General features: G+C 39.3%; 1 protein-coding gene across 1 annotated transcript in view; it reads right to left on the bottom strand.

Moving 5' to 3' along the window:
• LOC306903605 (uncharacterized protein) overlaps positions 1-19212 on the bottom strand; it is a 98470-nt gene that overhangs the window by 57938 nt on the left and 21320 nt on the right. Inside the window, exons 3-4 of the mRNA XM_079472906.1 lie at positions 16259-16356; positions 10850-10913 (exon numbers count right to left, since the gene is read on the bottom strand). Coding sequence (XP_079329032.1) covers positions 10850-10913; positions 16259-16335 — 141 coding nt within the window. The 5' untranslated portion in view covers positions 16336-16356. The remainder of the gene's footprint in view (positions 1-10849; positions 10914-16258; positions 16357-19212) is intronic.

The raw sequence follows: 19212 nt of genomic DNA, 5'->3' as shown, positions 1-19212 counted from the left end.
TGACATCAGTATAAGAATAAGTACCGCACAAGGACCAAAGTGTGACAAAGCACGAATGAGGCTGGATTGAAAGATGAGCCTTATGTCATTGTGCTTGCATTCGCACGTACACACATTTCTACCACGATGTGCAAATTTAATTCATTTCACAAATGTATACAGTATATGATAATGGAATAGTTTACCCAAAAATGAAAATTCTGCCTTTATTTACTCACCCTCAAGTTGTTCAAAATCTGTATAATGTATTTGATCTGATAAAGATAAAGAAAGATATTTGGAAGAAGGCTAGTAACAAAACAGTCTCAGCCACCATTGACTCCCATAGTAGGAAAAGTTGCTTTATACATCTCTTAACACAAAATTAGATATTTTGAAGAATGTTGGAAAGCAAACAGTTCTGGGGCATGTCGTTTTTCCTACTATAGTAGTCAATGGTGGCCAAGAACTGTCTCGTTACAAGGATTCTACCAAATATCTTTCTCTGTGTTCATCTCTGTGTGTGAAATGTCCCTTTAACTTACATCTTTAACTTGCGCAGGACTCAAACATCAAATACCCCTTTTTTCCAAAGCCAATAAGACCAAAACTGCTCAAGATGTTCAATAAAAAGAACTGGTACAGTTACTATTTTGAGTCTGGTGAAAAAATATATATTCCTGCAGACATCTAAAAAATCAAGAATTTATATTATATTACACTGTGCTAATGATTTGTGAAAAGGCTTTGAAGACCCAGGGTGTCAGGGAAAGCCCTAAGCCCATGGATCTGGCCTACAGGACTCTATAAAGCTGTGCTAAAAAGCAGTGGCAAGCAATGCTACATATTATGTTTGAATGACTTTATTGGGCTGTAAAATCTGAGGTGAGGTCAAATGGAAAAGAACTTTTAAAAAACAGGTTTCCCTGGAACAGAAAAGCAAGAAATGTGAACTGAACATAAAAGCCCCTCCAAATCAGAATAAAACACAATAGGCTTTGGAGCAAGACAAAAAGCAATTGAAAGATAAAACCATCATTGAGAAGACCAGTGCTCGTGACAATTTAACCCTGGATCTGGCGTTATGCATGGAAACAATTTCATTCAGCTCCCTGCTTTGAACTTCTCTAACTACATATTTTTAGGCCTACTAACTATTAACGGTGCTCCATACATACACAATCTGTTGCGAGTATATGTTAAAAACAGATTGGAAAAAAGTAATTCTTAAAATTTTTAAGATGAAGATCCGAGCTCTTTGCAAGCAAGTATTTGGGAGATTTAGAAATGTCAGTGTTATCAAGAAAATACATGTCCAAAAAACAACAAAGTTATGACCATTTTCTCTGACATCACGCCATGTTGCATGCTGGGTGTCACGTGTAAGGCTATTACCACGTATTAAGCCATACGTCTCTCTATACCCTGGGTTCCATTTTAAACCTTATTTAATACAGTATAGGTGTGCTAATTATTTTAATATTCACATTAAATTAAATTGTGCCTGATTTAGAAGCACTTCCCTCCTTATCCCCCGCAACCCAGCATTTAAGTTAGAAGGCTCTGTATTTAGATATCTGTGATTACCCCTCATCTCAGAGCGCACATGACGTGCAGAGCATTAGAATGCACAGGAAGCAGTCATGCCTTCTCTCCTCAATCTCTCTCCATGCTGAAGGCCTTGTTTGTACAGCTCTCAGCCCAAATCCATTATTACTTCCTAAACTGACAAATCATTTCAACAAATACAATCTTCCCTTCCTTGCGCCAGCTGATAAGATAAATGCTGAAGTCGAGAGAGGACAGAGGCAGAGGTTCATATTTCAATTTGCAAAGCACCTCGTTCTGAATCTTAATTTAGACAAACAAAAAAAAAAACTAAAGATTAAGGTTCCAATCAGAAACAAAACTCGCATCGAGCCAAACGGTGAGCCGTGCCTCACACCTAGCTCTTAAAACGCCTGGGTAAAAACCACCAAACTGGCAACCCAATGCGGAGTCAAATATTGGATAGGACACATACTGGGTTAAATTAACCCGTGCGGCAAGGTGGGTTTGCACGTTTTAACCTAAATATTAGCTCATTAAATTATAAGTTATGTAAATATGTCAATGCAACCAGTGCATACACTGGTTAGGAGATCTTTTAGGATAGGAGATCTTTGAAACAGCCATAACACACCGATAATAATAACACACAGAGTCTACAGATATGATTTCCAGTGAATGAGCCCTGCTGTGCTCAGCACAGACCTCCACTCCTGGCCCTCCCCGAGCGTCTGTGTTTGTTATAATCGTGACCAATAAAAAAGGTCATAATTAATACCCCAACACAGACACTAATAAACAATTCCAAATTGCCACCATAATCAAATGATGCAAACAGCCACGAGTTACAAAAGTTCACAGCCACAACTGACAATTTCTTAATTGTATTCAGTCATTCATGGAAATTTTATTAACATGGAGCTGATGTATCATGCCCTTCCTCTGTCACAGCACCAGGGATCTAATTTCATTATTTTCCACAAGATTTGCTTGACTACAGCCATGATTTTAATGCTGCTGCAGTCCAGATGTTTATGCTATTTAAATTAGGAGGCAAGGCCTGTTGGGTAAACATAATTAAAGAAAGTTGTGTTTTTTTCCTCCTGCCCTCTCTTTGTCACTTTGCCTTCCCTCTCTCCGTCTTCACAAGTTTACTTCATTAGACAACTTTCATTTAACTCCCGACACCGTGCGACCCTCCCGTAAAACGCGCCGATCTGTGAACGGCTCATGGCGCCGTGAAGGAGCCTTACTCACATCGTCGCACCCGCCGTGATGGCACAGCAGCAGGCTGGCGAGAGGGGTCAAGGTCTTTGGGTCCGTGGAGGGAGGAACATTAGGAGCTCAGTGTTTACATGTTTGTACTTCCTCCGTGAAAATACATTATGGGAAGACGAAAGCAAATGGCGTGTCCCAACAGAGAAGTTGCAGAGAAGTTGCCTTTAATGCTTTGTGTGATGGTTGTACAGCTGCTGATACTACATTTACATTACATTAATGCATTTGGCAGATGCTTTTATCCAAAGCGACTTACATTGCAATATGCTATACATTTGTTTTTTAGTATGTGCAATCCCCTGGGATCCAACCCACGTCCGTTGCATTGTTAACACCATGCTCTTACCACTGAGCTACACTGTATCAATATCTAAAGATCCAGATGACCAATGTTGATCCGTGAAATAACACTAGCAGATGATGGAGGGTAAAACACTTTCTTCTAAGTAAATAGTTAGTAAATCGTTTTTTGTACTTATATATGTTTTGTTTTGGAAGTGTCATTTCATTTTGTAATAGTGTTAAATAATCGGGATCTCAATATTGGACAAATTAATCGCGATTATGTTTTTGGTCATAATCGAGCAGCCCTAAAGTTTAAACAGGTTGGTGTTTCCTAAAGTTTTTTTCTGTAAACGTATAGAACTGTATTCATTATTGAATCTATATTTATTTTGTGGTTATGTAAGAGCAAAATGTAGCGATTTGGTAATTCACAGAAATTAGTTGCCAGGAAATCAAGTATTAATGAAAGTAGTCTGAATGTCGTCTCACAGTTACTGAATGTTGCAGAGCAACGTTGCAACAGCCTTTTAGCGTCTTACATTTATACGTTGTCACAGAGTTGCCAGCATGTAGTGAGCAACGTTGCCAGAGGAAAAATGGAATGTGCCACCAACGTGGTGACAACGTAAATGTGTATGTTGTGTGGTTGCTCGATATAAACATCACCACCACCAAGCCTACAAACTTTTGCAAACTCTATTAAAAAACGTGTTACCTGGTAAGTTATTACTCTGTGAATGAATATCCATCCACTTTTTTAGAGATTTGTGTCCATGTTGCATTATTTGTAAGATTTATTTGTACGATGACCAGCCAAAGGATATAGTTGCTTTTAGCAATTTGTTAGCAACCACTTTTTTAAGACGTTATAAAGGTTTAAAAATACAGCGGGTTATAATTGGTGTTTTATATATCATATTTTAAAACTTGCCAGAGTTACAGCAATAAAAAAAACATTCAAAAAACCCATTGACCTTGGGGCGATGGAACCGGAAGTGCTAAAATGCTAAATACGTCATCTCTGAGGTACTCTATGTGCCAGGCAGATTTATCAAACCTGATATCACGGGAAAACTATTTTACAAGGTGGTAAATTTGAATACAAAAATGTGTAAAAAACGTACGCAAGAATTAAGGCTCGACCTTAAACCTAATGTCACTGGGGTGAAAGCAGATCATACTAAAACACACAAAATGAGGTCATAAAAATTCATATGAATAATCCACCTTGTAAAATAGTTACAAATGAATTTGGGATTATATATTGTTTATGTTGTAATCTGTCGATTTTTGGCCACATTTGAATGTAAAAACTGTGCCTACTTGGCCTGATAAACCATGAGGGTTTTGTGTCAATTTCGTTTCAGCAGCATCAATGAAATGAATGAAAATATAATTTTTGCAAACAATTACATTTGTTTTCTCAAAAATACAGATTGAACAAAAAAATATAAAAAAATATTCTTTCTGTAATACACGGCTGATATCATAACAGGTATATGGATTCATTCATAATAATTTAAGTCCAGTTGACTGGACAGCTGAAAAAGAGTATAGCATCATAATAGCTCTTTGCAAGCAAGTATTTGGGAGATTTAGAAATGTCAGTGTTATCGAGAAAACACATGTCCAAAAAACAACAAAGTTATGACCATTTTCTAAGCATTTGAGATGCAACTCACACATACTGTGTGAATTGAGAAATTCTAAAGAAGCCATAAAATGCCCATTTTTATTCTTGTTATGATTACCTTGTTAAGTTGTGTTGATTAAGTAACTTTTTTTATATTTTGGTGACAGAAATTAAAGGCAATACTCACATATTCTTCCTATGAATCAGAGGGAACTTATCTCCGACATGCAGTGCAGCTGTCGGCTGAAATTTAAAAGGTTGATATTCACGCTTCTCTACAGTGACGGTTAAATGTTGTTTGCTGGTCGTCCATACAACATACGCACAACCAAAAAGCAATGCTACAACGTGCTTCTAAGTCTATTTTATCAACCAGTCTGGTCAACCAAATCTGACAACATTCAAAATACTACTTAAAACCCATCTCATGTAAATGAAAGAAAAGAAAAAACTAACCCTCTTTCTTTCTCTCAATAGGTATTGTTCTGGTTTTTGAGGACACTAGTAACTTTGTATTAGCACCTATTGTATTACTGCTCCTGTATGACATATCGCTTTTTTGCTCCCTGAACTCTCTGTAAGTCGCTTTGGATACAAGCGTCTGCCGAATGACCAAATGTAAATGTAGACAAAAGGTGTAAACAACCTTTGTTAATCACAGAATTATTTTTCTACGATAATCCAAAAGTCTATGGGGAAAAAAGGATCTCAGTCGAGGGAACCAGTACGGCGCAAACTTCCGGGTTGGCCTGATAAAAAACGTAACCTCTGCACCACTCCATACACTAGCCTTTTACTAGGTACTATAGTGGAGTAAGTAATAGAGGCTAAAATATGACCCTTGCTTTGATAATTCATCTAAAAGTATCCTACAACACACATACACATCGAAACGGTTTTCAGCATTCAGCTGCTGATGCAGACTGGCACATAAGTTGCATTTTAATGTCAATGACTTGTGAACCCTCATCGTGCAACACATCGAGCAGCGTCATTGAGGTCTAAGCCGGTGATGAGAGCATTATTTCTCCTGTTTAGTGAATACTAATCAGCCATCCTAAAGCACCAGCCTGCATGTGTGTGTGCACAGAGGAGCGAAAGAAATTATATCACTTATGTCAGCTTGCTAATAGGTCCAGCCACACTCCAAATTTAATTTCATAAGCCGCCGTTCTTGATTTTTTTCTCTCTTTTCAGATTAGTGACTAACAATCTATTACAGGCAACATCACAGACAGTGTAATACAAGAGGTCATTACAAGATTACGTAAACTCCAAGCTTGCATTACCATTCCACATCCATTTACTTGATGATTATTGCGGCAGAAATTAGACTGCGATTAGAAGGCCCGGTAGCCTTTGCTTTCCGCAGACGCATTTGGGCACACAGCAGAGGGGGACTGACCATTTGTGCCAAGGATTTATAGAAGCATGTCGGCATTTGTTTTGTCAGCGTGATCGCGGCAGCGCCTCGGTCATAAAACCAGTCATTCTGTCCCCGTTTCCCCGCTCTGGGCCAAACCGTTCATTTAGCATATGTGATATAAACACCTATTCTTTCCCAGCATCCCAGGCAACAAGGAGAGTAAAACTCATCCAAATAACATTACGTCGGCGCCATCCGTCCGTCCGTTTATAAGTATGCAGCGCGCGGAACGTTCGCCATACTTTAGTGCACATGAGCTGAGTAGCTGTCAAAATTACAACAGGCATCTCAAGTAATTATGCAGATTTATGCAAAACATTAACAAGAAGAATTAAAAGCACAAATGAGGTGGCTACACTTGAATTGTTAAGATTATGAATAATTACCATGAATCTTTTTTGCTCTTAATATAACTTGTTTTTGATAAACAAAGCCTTAATTATCAGAATACTTCTGAGAATATCGGTGACCTTCATTAATCTTACAAAACAAGTCTCTTGCGAACGGCAGCTGAGGAGGCCCGCTCTCATACAGAGTACACAAATAACAAGAGCGGCGTATGCTAACTAGCCACTTCAGAGAGCCGTGCGTGCGGCCAGGTATATCTTACAGCTCAGCCATGGATGCACAATCATGCCAGGCGACACTGCCTTTCCATCTGGGACTCCCTCATTCCAGCTACTCATTAATTACAGCCACATTTCTCACCCCATCCTCCCTTCCCATCTCGATATGAGAGATCTGTTTTCGTCCCTAAACTCCACCGCAAGAGTAATTGTGGCGGCGGCAAAGTCCGCGTACCGGAGTCTCCGATTTCTACGAGGCTGCCCGACTGGTAGCCGATTCATCTGCGTGAAGAGGCTGATCCTCAGAGCCACCACCGCGCTGCGCTTTGTTCTCTGGTGCGCAGTGTCATGACGTCCTGTCAATCAACATGTACCTCGCAGGTTTCCTGTCCGCCCACTCGTTCTCTCTGAACAGACTGAACGTCCATCCATCCAACCCCTACCACACCACTCATCCCTTCCACGCTGTCCAGCTTCTCCACCCCTCCATCTGTGCTTCACGAAGTTGCCTTGTTGAACGCAGACCAAGAGGATGGGGCTCGCTGGCATAGAATCATCGTCCGTAACCCTTCCAGCCAGAGCACAATCAATTCAGATTCTGACAAACAATAAATGTCCATCAAATTGAACAGCTGATAGAAGGATGTTTTTTTGTTTTTAATTTAAAATAATGTGAGATTTTATCTTTGTATAAGACAGATATAGCCGAGAGCAGGCATGGGTCAAGATTGTTGATTAGGGAACTAATTCATCTAGATTTCTTAATGTAGGTTTAAGAGATAGTTTACACAAATATGAAAATTCTTTCAAGACCTGCATGACTTTTTTATACCAAGCACAATAGACGATATTTTGAAGAATATTGGTAGCCAAACATTGGCCCCCATTGACTTCCACTGTATAAACACAAACTACTAATGCATCTCAAAATATCTTCTTGTGTGTTCCACAAAAGAAAAAAGTAATTCAGGTTTTGAACGAAATGAGAGTGAATAAATTATGACAGAATGTGTATTTTTAGAATATTTTTCTTTTAGATTCTGATTTAAAGCACCACAAAGATAATTTGACAAGGAAACGGGTCAAAGATATTTAGTCTTGTTTTATAAAAAATTCTAAGTATTAAAAAAATATACAGTATATAAGAAGTTTATGTTTGAAATAAGCAAACAGATCTACCAATGAGGTATGAAAATGTAAAACAAAATTCAATTACATTTTTCTTACACCCATTGGTATTTTTGGCTTTTTTTAAACATAGACACAATATTTTTTACAATTACTGAATAAAGCAAGATTAAATATCTTAGGTCGCTTTCCTTGTCAAGTAAATGCATCTTGTATATGGGAAACCAAAATTTTGAATGTTGAACATTTCTGTCTTAGGTTTTAAGAAAAAGGTGTTTAAAAAATGTTTTTATATATCAAAAACTATAAAAATGATTAATGTAAGATTTCTTGAATGGACACATATGACGCACATAAACCAATGCATGACGATCTGGGGACCGATGCACTTTAACTTCAGAGAGAAATGTTAACATGAACAAGATGATGCTAATTCCAAAAAAGGCATCTGGCTTTATTGTCTACATTTTGAATCATGTGCTTGGTGAGGAGTGCGTATGATAAAATCCTACTCATTCCTTTTTGTTATGATAATGTTGCCACTGCACCCAACATGCACTCCAGAGAGAAGGAAATAAGGAGCTATTTAGCACAGTGTCACAGATGCTGCGCACTCCAACCCCTTCAATGCACATATCATGCATGTAAACTACCGCTGGCTTGAAAAACATCAACATCACCGTCCACCAGTCCCAGAGACACACAGCCCCAATACATGTGACAATTCCAGAAAGAAAACATTTCCGGCACTAATATTTAAGTCTGTAAATCATCGATACTCATCTGTAGCAAATCATTCAAACATTTCCTCCCAAAGTACAAATACTAGAATGACTAAAATTACCATTTATCACAATATAATAATACAGATAATTGTGTTAGCGTATTGATCTATAAAAACACTATAATTCACAAAGCAGGGAAGGTGGAGGGGCGGCCGACGGATTTGCTTTACAGCTCATCTTCCCGACATCAATGCAAGCATACCGAATGAGTTTACATGAAAAGATGGTCGCTGTTAACCTGTTAGGCAGCGCCAGATTTACAGAGTCTATTTCTACATTTTCCCTTTTAAATCGATAGGGGAGTCAAGCCTGTTCCACAGCAAGAGCTACTCATTTTCTTCACATCAATACAGCCCCACAGTTCACTTTTTCATCCCCCTCCTTAGTATTAGGGTGGTTTTAATAGGACCAGCCGTTAGTTTGGAGCTGTATTCCCGACAGACGCAGTGCTTTTAAGTTATTTTAGACTGAAAGGTTGCAGAACGGAGGTGAGAATTGTGGGATGGGCCACCAGGCAGACCAAAGCACCCCTCGACCCGGGTACACCGCACACCCCCCGGGTCACGCCATGGCACTTACAAAAGGAGAAAACTTGGCATCGCCTCTCCGTGTGCAACCCAAGGTGCACACAGGAAACATACCCAGGGAGATACTTTTTTTGGCCAATTCTTTTTTGCTTTTCTTTGTTCTCGATTTACTTAAGTCTATCGACTGACAACGGATTTAAATGATTTCTAAATCCTGGTGCGCCCATATCGCGAGCCGTCGTATCGCGGTTTGATGCGAATGTGTTTTTGCATGGGTAATAAAGCCGTGCTCAGACTGAGCCCATCATTATTCTGTTAATGAAGTTGGGATAGTTGTTTAATTTGGTGTCTGTTTGCTAGCAGGCCTGCTGTTTCATGTTTCAGCGTGGTGTCTAAAGGAAACAAACTCCAGCACGGCCACCATTCCAGCTCCAGCATGTCTCTACCCGGTCGCCCCTCAAACTCCCCCTTCCGTGCCCAGCGCCCCACCGCTTCAGTGCCTGACCCCCAGGCAAACAGATGTCCCCTCAGCCCAGGCAGACAGGACTGCCTATCTATCCCTCACAAGGGCTCTTTAATTATTCCCCCTCTCGCACTCCTCTCTAATAAAACATTAGCTTGCTAATCGAATCTGGTGCAGCTGACTGATATTTCGGCACAGCCCTCTCAACACACGCGGACAGTCTGAAATACAGCGATGCGGGAGAGACACAAAGACCTTCCCCGGTGTCGACGCAACCGTGGTGCGTCAATCAAAGGACGAGTTAAAGTCGAGAATCGACAAACACATCGAATTTTAGCTATGAGGGGAGATAAACCCTATCAGTCACTAAATATAAACCTTCTGGATCTTCTCAATGGACCTTTTATTGGCCTCTCTATCTCTATCATGTAATACACAAACACAACCTGAAATATACCCAGTGTTGTGCAATGTTACTTTTGAAAGTGACATGTTACTTAGGCTATAAAACAAAAGGTGCACTAATTCTCAAGATAATGGTAAAGTCTATGAAGGGTGAGGGCAAATTTTGTCATTTTGTCTTATAAAATTTAGTGAATACAGCAGGATTTATTTTCACTTCCAGTATTATTTTGATGAAATGTTGAAAAAACTACTTGGCGCTGAGTGTCACTAATAAGCATAAGCTCCCTAGAACTACAATATTAATCACAAAAACTACAAATCCTGTAATGTTTATGTGTGTTAAATTTGTCATCTCTTTCTCCCAAACATACAATCAATGGAGAGGTTTTTAACTGCGTCTGTCATTAATAAACATTATACTAATATACTAACCAAACAATATCTCTCTACAGTTTCTAATCTACCAACAGGCGGAAACATTACCAAAGGTTTTTGAATTTTTTATGCACATTACCGCGGAATATCAAGAAGGTGGCAGAATTCCTGTGCTATCCGTTTTGTTGTGGCTTCCTCTCGTGCTGCATGCCATCGAAGCAAAGAGTTAGACAAGCGACAGAAGGCCCAGCAAACTGACCCGCTAAATGTATTCTGCTCTCAATAACTGCTCTCAGCTGAAATTCATGTAAAACGCCCGGAACTCCCGATGCTTTTAAAAGCCACATCTGATAGTAGATAATGACACAGATTTCAGGGCCATTATGGAAGGCTATCAAATATTCCATTTCTTTTTTCATTTAGATTTGTAAACCGTCCACACAGTACTCACCTCATTCACTGACATGGTATCTGCGGAGTGCGGCGTACGATAAGACGGTCCACAGCCAACAGAGCTTAGAGGGAGAGAGAAAGCAAGATATAAGAAAATGCTTATCAAAAAGAAATGCTGGAAATGTATAACTTGCTACGACAGAGATTCCTTTAATGCTTTCCAATATCAAATGCTTTAAATTCAAGACGAGGTAACACGGTAAAGGTTTAGCCTGTAAAATAACCAGAAAGCGTCATGAACGGAAATAATGTGTATTCTCATCATTTGTTTGGTTCCGGCAGACTGTATATGTTTCCATCTTTACATTTCACCATGCAAAACTAAAGCAGGGAAATCACTGCACCTTGAACCTATTAGTTTCATGTTGATAAAAGCTAAAGATAAATGTGAAGAAAAAACCCTGACTGAAGAACAACAGCTAGGGAGCGAGAGAAAGAGGAGAAAATGAGAGGTTCAACAGGCACCCATCAAAAACTTCTCTGTAATGGGCAGGCATTCACCCATTGGACCAACATCTTTCAATTTATTAGCATGACAAAGGACACAATCATTTTGGATATGCCTGAATGCAATTTTCATTAACTTTGCAATGATTTATTAACAAAAGTGTCAGGAATGTAATAAAAGCAGCAGGACCCCACAAAATGCCAAAATAAAAAAATTGAAGAAATTAAACAGAATAAAATAAATAAATCTAACTCGAAGGGAAAAGAGGTAAATCAGGAAGAGAGCGAGACAGAGAGTGAGCGAGAGAGCGTGCAGCAGAGATGATTTGCAATGTAGCCTGGGGTCAATAAGGTGATCTTGATTCCATCACAAACATCATAGAGTTTAACTGTGTAATTAATACTGTAAACACAGAACATGCAAATGTCTCATTTAAATGGAATTTCTGTCCTGGCATGCTTTGCATTCACACAATGTTGCACACATGCAAACACAAACATAAAATCACAGCGTCCAAAACTAACAGTAGCCATGTTGTAAACCTTTTTTGTGACCCCTGCAAATAGCAATATGTAAACCATTATCGGCCATGACAATATTCCGTTTTTTTTAACTATATCTTGTCCAAATATTAATTTAGCTATAGACATTTTATTTATCAGTTTTTTTCTTTTAAAAAAATCTATTTAATCTCAGGTTATCATCTTAAAATTGCACCGGAGAAATTGATATTTGAATAAACTGCCATGTTATTTACAGAAGCTCGAAGCAAGACAAACTTTAGCAAACTTTATTTACAGAAGCTCGAAGCGGAAGTTATCAAAAATGTGGCGACATCTTTCCCCATGTCAGCTTCCTTAGTGCTTCGAAAGGGAGGGGTGGAGTGACCCTTTGGTTACAATTCGCAACCTCAACTCTAAATGCTACTTAATTTCATACACTGGACCTTTAAGCACAGCTTTCCATTTGCTATCCATTTCCTCGTATTAATGTCTAGGATAAAACCTGAGATATTAAAGAGATCTCATCTGTGATTTTTTCTTATGGGTTAATGGACTCTCAGGCAAAAGTGTGGCATATAAACATATACACTTCCATCCTTATAAGACTGTCATTTTGGCGGATTTCTTATGAGTTTGATTTGACTTGCATCAGATAAAAACAGTGCAGGTGACACTAGCATAATTCCCATTAAGCCACACAATAAATCATGTTCCTATTAACCAATAATTCAATTTTGCACTTTGGCAAATATGTTGGACCATACAGTACATATGCTCAATGTGAAGAAACAGAACACCATATTGGTGTTGGTGACAGTTACTTGCTCAAGTGAGATGAGTTGTCACTTGGTGGGGGTGCTGCTCTTTTTCTTCGTTCCTTTCTCTCTTTCAGTCTTTTTTTACAAACACTCCCTCACAGTAGCACTGGCACAAAAATATGCCCAGACAAAATAGAAAAATCATCATCTTTGCATTACCTCCTCCTTCAGTTACTGGATATAACCATCTCTAAATACGATCTTCATCATTTAGTACTTATTAAACCTCTAGATCAAATATTTACAAAACTGCCAGAGCCCAAATTGCTGGAGGAGAACAGCTTTTATTTCAAAGAGCAAGAAGGAGAAATGAAATGAAGACTAAACATGAACACAGTTATTGAGAGACTCCAGCGAGAAGGAAGCATCAGATGAATAGAAAATAGGTTACAGGAAAGACGCCGCAGTCCTGCTCCTTATCAAAAGTGGACTACAGGGGCTGAAATACACAAAAGGTCCCTCAACAGAACACTCTCTACAACCCGTAGCTTATCTATTTCATTAAGATTATATCATCGTATAATCTCTTTGAAATAATAAATAAACTCCTAAATAAATAATCTTCAAACGACATGCATTCCCTTTTTCGGTTAACTTTCAGAGACAAATCGATGCTAAATATTTGCAATAACAAAAAATACATGTCTTTCGTAAGCAAAAAGTAAAGAATTGACGTGCTTTCTGGGTTGTGCCCGTGATTTACTTCCTTGGTCAGAACAGAAAAGTGTTTCAAAACCCATTTTCTTCACTGACAACAATTCTAAATGAACCTTCTCACAAAAACATTTTTTAAATCAGCATGTACTAAATATTTAATCGCATATTCTAAACTGCAAACTAACAGGGGTCCTGCACCAGCCGAGCAACTGCGAAAGATTAATGCCCATTGCTTTCTATGTATTTCAGACCTCCTTGTGTTGTGTGTGAAACTGCCATGTTCCTTCACAACATAATGGTTACGCATCCGCTCGTGCTGTCTCGAAGAATAACATTAACATATATTTTCAAAACATTCTATAGAATAAATGGTCATGAAGACACATTTTAATGTAAAGATCATAGGGGATGACACTTTGCATTATAAAAAGACCCATTTGAACCCATACAAATGTAATGAACAGCATGCCACATGGCTGACTTTTTATGGTGCGGCGTCCGTGCTGTTTTTTTACGTTTTTGTGTCGCTCCCCTTACACCAGCAGTCATCACCCTAAAATACGACCTCCAAAGTTATGCAAATACTCACTGCAAAAATGATAGCACCGTCATTCCGATTATCCATTTGTAAAACTAATTTGTGTGCCAGAAAAACACATTTACCTGTTATCCCGAAGGAAAAAAGCCGGGTGGTTCCAACAAAGCGTGGAGTAGGGCAAGAACAAAAAAGAAATAGACATATATATATATATATATATATATATATATGTATGTATGTATGTATGTACAGATATAGTCAACTTTTTGCTAAGCTTATTCTGGCAAAGGTGCCTGATAGATGGGGTTCCTTTTTTAAGCCCTTTCAGAGAAAGAAAATAAGCTCAACGTTGCAATTTACCGAGCCATATAAATCAGCCTGTGACCACAAATAATTCTGCGAGGGTAGAATTTATATGTTTAATTACACAGTGCAGGTGCCAGACTTGTCTTCCTCATTACTCTAAGACACATAAAACACTCAATAACACGTACAGCGGCAGGACAATAGGAAGACAAAGTAATTAGCTGCCTGTTATTTAATAAGTTACTTCTACGAGCTGCTTCATCTTGGTCGAGTTTAGCATACTGTATTCCGTTAAAGGAGTGCTCCAGATTACCCTAATATGCCTAGCTGGGTTGTTTTCTTTTATTCCAGTTCTACTTATAACTTGTTTTTTTTTCAGCCTTCCTTTCATTCTCTGCGTGTGTGTGGGTATCGCTGTGGCCCGATGCGGGAAGCCAATAAAGAGGAGGGTGGATTTGGCCGGACTCTCTGGTTTCGACATGTATGTGCGTTTGGAGACAGGCAGACATGTTCCACACACCTGAGCACGGTGTTGCACCTAAGTCACATGGGCACCAGCGAGCAATGGGCAGCCAAACTCCAGCCATTTGTGTTCTACCCCTGGGCCTGGAATCATATCAAAGCAAAGCAGCATGCCAGTGTGGGTGGCAAGGGATTCGAACCACAAGGTCAAGGGAGATCAGCAGAACAGAGAAAGGCCTCTCAGGAGAGAGAGGGCGAGAGAGGAGGAGTTGAAGAGAGAGAACGAATTAATGTGAAAGCCACATGTGTGCAGTCTTCTCTCTCTTTCACTCCCGCTTTCCACAGTCCAGCTGCCCTCCACCACAATCCCAGCCTGGGGATGTTTAACTACCCAAAAAAAGTCAAGGGCCAAGTCTCACTCACTCTCTTTCTTCCTACATTCCAAAACTCACAAAGTCCTGAGTAAACATAGTTCAGCCTACCTCACCGGCCATTCTCTTCCCATTGGGCCCAAGGCTGTTTAGAGACCAGCCAAACCAGGTCCAGTCCCCCCTTGCAGGCCCCACATGAGAGCTGACCTTACTCTGTACCGGCTTCCACACAGCCGGCCGCGGGTAAGCTAATATACTGCCTTACACTCACCCCCCATAGTCGTGTTGGATTTGGCCGCCACTTGTCTGGCATAAGTTGACAGGCGGGCCGTAGGAACAGCTTGGCGAGGTTTGATGACCGCAGGACCGTTTGGATATGCTGAGCGTTTTAACGGGATGTCATGGGCTACCTTGCTCCCTCAATCTGTTTCAGCACGTCTCGGCAGACTCAAGCTGGGCATCAGGCCGGACACAAACCATTTCCTGAAATGCCACATTTACTCTCTGACCACAGTAATTACTTGACGCCGACAACACGGGTGATCGTATTTTAAAAGAGGGGTACAGAAGCATGCGCACAGGTGCTACTTGAATTCCTGCCTTGTTCTTTTATTTGTAACTTTAAATATGGAGATTGGAAACACATAATAAATCAATACGTTTACCCTTGTGGCCATAACCTCTGTAATAAATAATGGAAGGCAAAGTAATTGTCATCTGCTGATATCGTTGAAGGGGATGGACGTGATTTATATCAGCAATGGAAAGATGGCAGATATACAGTATCTGGGCCTAAAGGAAGACATAATAGTATTGATTTGTTTGTTGTTTTCTTGTGTAAATGCAATCCTGTATTGAAAGCACATAGGAGAACTACCTGACCGTGGTAGAAAAATCTAAATCATACAATTGTCATATCCTTGACCTTGATGCACATTCCCACACATTGAAATATGACACGGATGACACAATTAAGCACTCATCTATAGCTATCAATACAAGTGGCAAATAAGTTAATAAAATCAGTGCAATTTGACAAATGACGAGAAAAGGAAATGGTCAAGTCAATCGAGAGTGCACGTAAAATAAACATCACACTTTAGGTCCTTCAGCGCATCTTACTCCAACAGCGCTTTTCCATCAGAGTAATTAGTATCAATGTGGCAAAGCAAGCATTACACAACCCAAATCACATTATCTTCATTTAAAATAAAAAGAGATAGGAGTTCTATTAAAGGTTAACAGGCAATGGGTGTCAGCAGGCAGGACAGAATAGGACAAGATGGGATTGGCACGGCTCCTACCTGTTTGAGTCGCACTGGCTTTCCTCCAACCGGTTAACTCGCCATCGGGTGAGCTCACAGCCGCCTCTCATCCCCATAAACAGCCCGTGAAATGACTCCTGGGGACACACACAGAAAAAAAGAGAATGATTAGAAAACAGATTTGCTGGTGTAACAGTTAAATATCAAAATAAAATGTATGCTTCTTAAAGGGATACTTTGTTTTCTAAATTTCAAGGTTGTTTCTCACACACAATTGTAAGGTTTTAGAAAACTTGAAATATAGAACTTTCGAGCAATAATTTTGGGGTTTTTTTTGTAGCTCTGTGACATTTGTGCTCCTTTCCCTGCATTGTATGCAAAGAAGTAGCGACTACATTTCACCTTACATATTTTTTAACATACAGTATATGCTATATGATGCCCCATGCAAAAAGGTAAACATTTCAAAACAACATGAGGGTCAGTAAACGATTTTTCATCTTAGATAAACCTTCCCTCAATTAATAAATCTACAGTAAGTGCATGACGATGCCTTGTTTTCTTGCATTTTGACTTCTGAAGGCCCTTCCCCCAAACTGAGGTTTCTTGGCAGGACTGAGCTGGACCAAGGTTACTTTATAATGAGAGGAGGCACCAGTCACAAGAAACTGACAGATAAACCACATTCCACCAGGAAATAGAAGCAAGGATGGAAAAGAGGAAAGCAGAGGATGAAGACAGGACAGACGGATGACAGCATCTCTTGCCCTATAGCACTCACTATCCGAGAGCGTTGCATGATGGGAGATGGGCTGACAAGGGTTGTGAGGTTACTAGGAGATGACAGAGTGAATGGCGTTACTGGACAGCCCGTATACAATGTGTATCATCGTAAATAGACAGAAAATGAACCTACAGCACAATAACATTAAGTGTCTCTAATTATTAAGAACAATGTGTGCATTGTCAACCAAAGAGACTGTCCTTATCGCCACCTAAAACTAACCAACCAGCAAGTAAGAAGTTATTTAGTTGAAACCTAAAAAACTAAAATAAAATAAAAATTGACAAGATCTTTGATATGTCCTGCCCAATCTTCCCATTTTAAAAACAGGGAATACATCAGCACTAAAGACATTTTGGGATTTAAATAAGACCTTACAGGACTGTAATAAATAGCAATTTTTCATGTATATTGTAAAAACTGTGATTTTACAGAATTTAACTGTTTTGTAAAGATTTTTCATGAACATTAAAACATTACAGGACAAAACTGTAAATTTACAACAATAACATGAAAAACACGTCATTTTACATGATTTTTTCATTTAAGTGAATAGTTGTTTTACAGGATTTTTACAGCGAGTGCTTTCAATGTATACATTTTAATGTGTGTTTCGTGGAGTCAAACCAATGACCTTTGCACTGCTAACACAATGCCAATTGAGCCACAGTAACACTAATATTGATGTCAATGTTAAACCAGCCTGGCATGGCAATATTGCTTAACCAATAGCATGAGTATGGGGCAACAATTCCCATTCCAAATGTGGTTTAATCAGCGCAGAGAGCCCCCAACCCACTCTGAGTATCCCACACATCTCACCGCCCGCCTCCTACCCAAGGCCTGGCCACTCCCATGACCCACTTTAACACATCTGGGTCAGCCTGTGAACTCATGTACACACTTTATCCACTGTGTCATCTCACTGAGAAAGGTAAATACTAATACAAACACTCCACTGAGAGTGTTCACATTGAATTCCACCTGTATGAGCATTTTTGTGAGAATTCTTTCAAACACAGATTCATGTGTCCGAAAGGGTTTTAAATGCAGTTCAAGAGATAGATTTTAAACAAAAAACCCTTTTGGTGTTTGCTTTGAATCTTACAACGAGAGGGCAAACAAAACACACCACTCCCTCTCAGTCCAGGAGGGCTCAAAAAGGCTGGTGAGGTCATATGGGAAATGATTAAAGAGCTTCTTTCTCTACTACACTTCAAAATACAAATTACGTTTGATATGCAAGGCTGCAGAAAAACTAAACGGCAACTTTTTTCCTCTTAGTTTGGCCGGGAATGGAGAACACAGGTAAGTGACACAGCTGTCCTCTGCCTGTGGCCTCTGGCAATCTATCCTCTACAAAACTACCTATAAAGAGTGAGGAAGGTGGAGGGAGAAAGAAAAAGAGAGAATGAGCCCATTTCAGCTAGGGCTTCTGGCTACAGTGTTCAAACAGCCGTGATATTGAAATAAAGAGCGAGCAGGAGCGGCGGGGTTTGGAGCGATCCATAGTGGGGTATTGATCAAGGTTAGCGCTTTGTGAGAGAGCGCATCATCCCTACCGCACCACTGGCTGGAGGGCATCACACACTCACACGCATGCAGTTCTGACTCTGTGTACTCTAAAAACAGTATTCCACATCTAAACTAACAGGGAAATCTCACAGGCCTACGAGAATCTGGGAGTTTAATTTTTTTCAACATGAAAAAGTAACAGAAATTAGCATAACTGTGCCTTAAAAGAATCATTTACCCATACATTTAAAATCCTGTCATCTTTATACACTTATGTCACATAAAACTTGAGCATGACCCTTTATAACACAAAAGAAGATATTTTAAGACACGTGTTAGTGGTTTTGTGCTCATACAATGAAATTTTGTTTGGTTAACAACGTTCATCAAAATATGTTTTTAATAAATGGGTGCACTATCATTTTAGGCTCTGTTCACACCATGAACAATAGTTTCAAAATATTTCTAAAAAGCAAAAGATATATAAATGCTCTTCAATTGAATTGCAGTTGATTTTGTTTGAAATAATTGAAAGGGACAACACAGAAATGTGTTTTTAACACAACTGTTTTTATAGCGACTAATAAAAGAAACAGAAATAGACCATACGACAACTATAACAATATAGATACTGAATAAACAGTAAAACATTGACAACCAATCAAAATCAGTTTGAATTTAAAGGGCTCGAACA

The sequence above is a fragment of the Barbatula barbatula genome (genome assembly GCF_947034865.1).
Source record: "Barbatula barbatula genome assembly, chromosome: 14".
Taxonomy (NCBI): Eukaryota; Metazoa; Chordata; class Actinopteri; order Cypriniformes; family Nemacheilidae; genus Barbatula; species Barbatula barbatula.
Note: the sequence above shows the minus strand (reverse complement) of the source record. Positions and strands in the feature narration are given on the sequence as shown.